The 6,884-nt window shown below is 43.0% G+C and overlaps 1 protein-coding gene across 1 annotated transcript in view; it reads right to left on the bottom strand.

Moving 5' to 3' along the window:
- Window positions 1–5,622, bottom strand: part of CACNB1 (calcium voltage-gated channel auxiliary subunit beta 1) — a 32,294-nt gene extending 26,672 nt beyond the window's left edge. Inside the window, exons 1-2 of the mRNA XM_044447063.1 lie at window positions 5,581–5,622; window positions 1,989–2,108 (exon numbers count right to left, since the gene is read on the bottom strand). Coding sequence (XP_044302998.1) covers window positions 1,989–2,108; window positions 5,581–5,616 — 156 coding nt within the window. The 5' untranslated portion in view covers window positions 5,617–5,622. The remainder of the gene's footprint in view (window positions 1–1,988; window positions 2,109–5,580) is intronic.
- Between the last annotated feature and the right edge of the window lie 1,262 nt (window positions 5,623–6,884).

Below are 6,884 nucleotides of genomic sequence, written 5' to 3' on the forward strand. Positions count from 1 at the left end.
TTTAGATGTTTTATTGTAAGCCACCCAGAGAGCCTCTGGGCTATAGGGCAGTGTAGAAATACAACTAATACATAAATAAAGTTAAACTGGAGTTTTGGCAGGTGGCTACATAGGATGATTATGTGTGTGTGTGTGTGTGCGCGCGCGCGCGCAAATGCATGCACATACACAAGATTGGGTTAGCTGGAGTTCCATAAACTGGTGGAACAGAGCTGCTGCTAGTGATCTTGCCTGAATATTGCAAAAATCAATAGTGGTAAGATAGTGTAGAGAATTTAAGGCACTGTACACAAGAGTTCATTTGATGGAACTCATTCGAAACAAATCCAACACTGGCTTGTGACTATCTGTTATTGGGACCTTTCTCTAGCAGATGCAGGTTTAAGGAAAAATGAAAAAGCTTGTACTGCCATAGGTGTGCAGGAAGTGAATACAGGAAATTATTCACAGGAAAACAGTTGAGGGTGATGCCTGTTGATAATTATAACCCTGAAGAAGTCCCCATTTAACATAAAATCAAAGAAGTGGAGGCTATTAGAACATGTCCTCAAAGCGGCTACTTTCGTAGTCGTCAAAAGAACTACACCAGTGAGCTGTCCATCTGGAAACAGCCCCAAATGCCACTTGCCCAGGTTAAAGCTCTACTGTGTTATAAGGCTGTTTCACTCACGCAAACACAGAACACTTGAATAGGAATGCACCAAAATGACTGCTGCAAACAGAGACCTTCCTCTGTTAAAGCCGTCTTGAGACAGGGAGGAATTCTAGCCAGGGTTATTCAGCTTCAACCAACTTAGGAGGTAGTTGTCCACTGAAGTAGCTGTTTTGAGTTTCTTGGCTGCACAACACTAGTAAGAAAGTGGAACTCATCTGGCCCTGTGTCACACCCACTTAAATTTGTAGTGTTCGTATATACCTTATATGCAAGGCCATGCTTCCTTATGGACAAATTCAGGCAAATCTTGCTCTTGGAAGTCACATGGAGATGTATCCTGGAGATGTCCACCTTGTTTCTGAGAGAGGAAACATTCTCTCTCAGATGCATGGTAGAAACCTCAGAAAGTACAAAGTCAGGAACTCTTCATGTGATCAGGCATTCTAAGAGCAGGGGTACACACTTCTTTTTAAAGAGAGGCTCATATTCTAGCTCCTCTTCATGTTAAACCTCTCTCTCAAGTGAGCATACAACTTGGATAAATGGGACCTCTTGTGTGGAAACACACATGGGGAGAAGAGTGAAATGAAGAGCATTCTGAAGAGCATGATTTTGTAGGACAGGTCAGTAGCTGCTATAGAAGCAGCAAGGAATTCCTTGTTTGCCTAGAGTAAGACAAGGCTTCTGTTCTCCAGTGTGGCAGTGAATAAAAGATACAGGCTAGGTTTTGGCAACATGATAAACCATAGTGGATTTTTACCATTGTTTTTCTGTCTTGTTGTCAATACCAGTTGTGGTATATCACCATGAAAAGTTTGGTCTTTAGAAACAACAGTAAGAAACAATGGTTTGTTCTATGGTTTTCTTGTACCACCATGGCTTGTCATGTTGTCTGAATCCAGAATCATGATTTCTGATCCACAGTCCTGGTATGGAATTACCACAGAATACCCTGGAGCTTCTGTATGTGCAGATCAATGAGGAAGAAACAGGCAACCCAGGAAGTGGTGCACCTTAGGATTGAATTTCAGGTGCAGTGGCTGATGGGATACATGTCAACAGTGGGAAGGCAGAACAAAGAGGTTGGAAACCACAATAACAGAGAAACCACTGGATTGTCTGTCCAGTAGATCAGGGTAAAAAATTGCAAACTGTCGTAACCTGTCCTGCTGTGTGAACCCTGCCACAGACTGAATAAAGGAGACACCTGCATTCCACCAATTGACACAAACTGCAGCCTTTTAGAAGGACCCTCTTCCTGAAGCCAGACAAGCCAGACAGATATGTATGGCATATTCGGAGGCCCCCAGCATTGCAGACTGCCTGCAGTTACCTTGGCTTTCTCCAGCTGTGCCAGGGCCTGGCGTTCGGCTTCCTTGCGCAGGGCCTCACGATCTTCCTCTAGTGACACATCAGAGTCAGATGGACGACTGGTGTAGGACTCAGCAGAACCCTGAGGAGCAGAGTGGGAGAGAGAAAATAAAAGAGTGGTGGAGATTAAACTTTTAAAGGCCTTATGTGGACAGCTGCTGTGGTACGTACAATGGTGAAGAGTGCTGTACTGAGACTATGGAGAACTGGGTGATTTAGGGCCAGTCACAGACTCTTGCCCTGACTTGCCTCTCAGGGTTGTTGTTGTGAGGATAAAGTGGAGAGGAAGAGAACTTTGAGTTCTTTGCAAGAAGAAGGAAGGTTGGATATAAATGTAATGCAATAGGAATAAAACTATGTGGCAGATATAAAGTGCAGGGACACTGTAGGGGCACTGCAGTCCCTCCTCGAGTCTCACATTGGATTCAGCACTCTTTGGGGGATTTTGTTCATTCATCCATCCTGGCTTTGCTTATGCTGATGCACTCCCTCTTTCCCCTACCATGTTTGCAAAGGAATCCCATCTGTTGCTTTAAGCAAGCAAAAGTGGATGTTGAGAAGCTAGGCAAGCTCCTCATTGCCCATTCAGGGGCAATGAGGAGAATCCATGGATTCTGACTCCTAGTCCGCATGAACTGCTCTAGGAGAACCATTCTTGAACTGATTCTTTGTACTGTGCTGAACAAGCAAGTCATAGCTGGAGACAACATTCATGCTCACTCAAGACAACAGGCAAAGTGAGGCAGCTACATCATGAAGCTGATCTTGTGGGTCACAAAAGGGCAGCAAATGGTTAGTTATTTGCTAAGAGTGGCAAAAATAACTTGATTGGCTCTGGCTGCCATGCACTGCTCCCCTTCATGTCTTTGGTTTGCCCTGTTTATCGTAAAACATGAAAAAACAGAACAAAAGTTACTCTGTTGTAAGAGCTCTTAACACTGAATTAAGACAGGAAGCTAATTCTGAAGTGTTCACAGACATTGTTTGCTTCATGTACGTAGATATCTGGTATTGGAGCTTTTTGTTCTATCGAACAGAAATGGTCTGAAAGGAATGCTTCGAGTGCTCCGTTGCTCTTTTGGAGCTGTCTGCTTGCAATAATCCATTTCCAAGTCTTCAATGCATTGTTGTGAGCAGGAGACTCTAAGAGAGTGACTACGTTCAAAGGCAAGTGTGTGTGTACGGGCACATGCGTTTACCAAGGTGATAAATTTTACACATTGACCTGATTTGTATAATACTTGTTTTTGGGTTGAGAACTATACTGCAAACATTTTTCCAAAGCAAGAAAAATATACTTTTAGGTATAATATAGAAGTGGAAAACTCTTAATGTATTTAGTTCTGTATTAGTAAATTATCATGAGCTATCCAGAACATGATAAAACAATGCCATCTTATCGTAAAAGCTGTACAATTGGCCCAGTCCTTTGCTTGTTTACTTAGAAGCAAGACCTGCGGAATTTATTTGAACTGATTCTATGCAAGTGCACACAACATTGCAACTTTATTAACAAAACTGGTAATTTTCTCTGTAGTTGGTGAATCTTGCCATAGCCAGGATACCACACTGAGCACATGCAAATATTTCAATTTTTACTGCTACTGGTAAACATTTCACAAAGTTATAATCTGCCTTCTTAACAAATCCATTAATAAAGTACCATTCCCCCTGGTTTTTCTGTTAATCTGCAAACTGTCATTACTGTGGTTCTTTTTAATAATTCTCTTTCAAAAGGATTTTCTTCTCTTAATGAACAGATTATTAAGCCTCCCATCATTCTTGAACAGAGGTAGCTTGACTGGGGTGAGAATGCGGAGCTGAAATGTCACAATTAATTAGTGGCTCCCCTATGATGCTACCAGAGAAGCGAGGCTCATTGCAATGGCTGAGCCGAACCTTCTCAAGGCAGTCACAACTCCACAGGCAGCTGCCCGTCACTGTAGCAGGTTGGAGGCCCACTTTCACCCAATTTTATACAGACATTTTCGGAGGAATAAAAACATCATACACTAACCTCTCCCTGTCAGAAGCTGACTGCTTAAAGTAATAAAATGTTTTCAACTCCAGGGAATACAGACCATGTAATTAAGTTTGCCTCCAGACAAAGCTTTTTGGCACCGCTACTTTGCTTCATCAGTAGAATTGTACAGATGATCCGTTAAGAAAGAAAAGGTGGAATAGTTCCACAATGCTTTCCCTTCAGTAGTGCTAGGAATCCTCTGTCTCAAAGCACCTCAAGCCTGTGATTTGCTATGGATTTCTACACCTCCTTCTGTGAAACACATGAACACAATGCAGGCCCTCACCAAATTCAGCACCAAGACGGTAAGAGTAACATGTATGCCAACATGTATACCATGGCATTCTCTAAACCTAAAGAGCAACTGTACCACCAAAAAGGTGGAATTGAGTTTAAAGTAATTTCTTTCTGTTCCAGCTTCCCAAAGGTAGGGAAGACTGGATACCTGGATTTTCCACAAGAAGCAAGGAGGCAAGGAGGAAAAGGTAAGTATCCTGCAAGGAAGACACCTACAGCAAGACTAGCTAAGAGTTAAAACAGCAATGGACTGAGGGGCTGAAGCACAAAAAGTGCCTTGCAAGCACAAACTAGCTATTGGTGATGCTGAGCAAAAATAGCAGCGTGCTCCTTGTCTTTGCTCGGGCTCCAAATGCCCTCATGTGAACTTTACCCTCCAGTTGTACTCCAAAATGAAAAGGCCACATGGTGAAAAAGCTTCTAAACAAAAAGGATGAGACAACTCAGAGGGAGGGAGGGAGAGAGAGAAACTTTAGATACATCAAATGCTCAAGATCCAGCCCTCAAAGGGTTTGCATGTCCAGGGATTATTAATTTAGCAACATCTGCCTGATGCTCATCAACATCTGAAATTAAGGAAGAGATCAATTTTCCTGTATGCAAATTAAGTCATTTCCAGAAACTGTGGCAGCACCTGTAGCAATTGCACCAAGACAGAAGCCTGGACCAAATCCACTAATACAGAAAGAAACAAAGAAAGCAAAGGAGGAAAGCCAAGTATGCTACAAAACCTTTTTCAGGGATAAAGGATAAGATGGAGCCAACAATACATGGTGTGGAATGAAACTGCCAGAATAGGAGATGAACATTAAGCACGGCTGATTTGCTGCCCCAACTATATGTGAGGAGTACACTGGCCTATCCAACTCTGCAAGGGCTTCTATTCATTCCCCCCTCACACACACACACACACACGCACACACACATAACATAAGTTGCCATGGGGAAGAGCTGTCATGTTGTCCCTCTTTTCAGGAGCATCTATTTACCTAGATGCTGATTATATTCTTGTAAAAGAGACTAAAAGGGGGGATTAGCGAGAGAGCAACAGGAATGAAAAATGGGGTCTGGGTACAGAGGATGGATGGATGCCAAGAATGGGAGTACTGTGAACAGTAGTCATCTGGAGAGCTGGGAGTGAGGAGGAGACGAGACTCTTCCATGATGAGCTATTAACAGTCACACACCGGTGGTGCAAGAGGATAACCCAAATTAGCCACAAGGCATTACTCACCGCCTCTGAATCATCATCCAGCTCATCCAGGTACATCCTGGCAGGGAGATGTGGGCACGCCACCAGCGTACTCTTCCAAGTGGGCAAGAAAGAGCTTAGAGGGGAAGGAAGAGCTCGACGCCTCCAGAAGCTGCAGGTATTTGAGAGGCAAAACTGGCAAATCCACCTGAAGACAACAGCTGCCCTTCCTTCACTTTTGAAAGGAGTGGGGGAAAGGGAAATCTCGGGGAGGGGCTTGCTGGTTTGACACCTTCCTTGCCTCCACTGCCTTAGATCTACTGATCAGAGTTGGAAAGAGTCAGGGGCTGATGACGTGCCTCTGAGATGCAATTGGCTTATGCATATATGTGTCATTTATTAGCAAAGCTGGTGTGTGGCCCAGTTGTGTAAGGCTTCACTACTGAAGAAGCCAGCTTAGAAATGGGGGCTGTATGTGTCAGGGCTTTAGAGCACCCTGGACTTGTTTCAACAGCAAAACGGTCTGTTCACATAAACCCTTGTTTGGTATTAATAACCCTGCCTTTTGCCTTTCCAAAGCAAACAGCAGCAACTCTGCATACTTGTCTGTGGTTTTCTGGATCATAGACAACGCACTTAAACATATGTGGTCACAACTGTAGCACAAATTGAGGATTTGTATATTCACCAGAGAAACCAACACACTCTCCAGAGACCTGAGAATCACAGCTCTCTTTTTCAAAACAAGAAGATTCTAGATTCCATCACTGCACAAAGGAGGGGAAAGGCTTACAAATGTAACCTGGATTCATAGCATATAAAGACAGCTAGGATCTGAAACAGCACTACCAGCAGCCAGGAAGCAAGATGCATCTTCTGCTCTATACCGTCTTCTTATTCATGTTGGTAGGGAAATGCCCTCCAGAAACTCATTGCCTAAAGCAGCCTTCCCCAGCCTAGTGTTCTTCAGATGTTTTGTGCCACAGCTCCCATCACTGATATCCATGCTGGCTGGGAATGATGGGAGTTGAAGACCAACATATTCAGAGGGCACCAGGCTAGGAAGGCAGGACAGATGCCTTTCACTGTAGTGATAAATTCTACCCTCTGCACATTCACTCCACTCCTCCAATATTTAGTTAAAAATAAACAAAAGTTTAAAAGACAGCCACACGCACACAAATTAATTTAAAGCAAAATCATAGTAGTAATTCCAATTGTTATTATTCAGCATAACATTTGGCATATTTATTTCCAAAATTCTGACATTAAATAAAAATACATAATCAATTGTGAACCAAATGAAATTTGCTCAATTTGAAGAAGTTTTCTGATAAATTTGCTAA

The sequence above is a fragment of the Varanus komodoensis genome, unplaced genomic scaffold, assembly GCF_004798865.1.
Source record: "Varanus komodoensis strain SLA01 unplaced genomic scaffold, ASM479886v1 scaffold50, whole genome shotgun sequence".
In the NCBI taxonomy this organism is placed as follows: domain Eukaryota; kingdom Metazoa; phylum Chordata; class Lepidosauria; order Squamata; family Varanidae; genus Varanus; species Varanus komodoensis.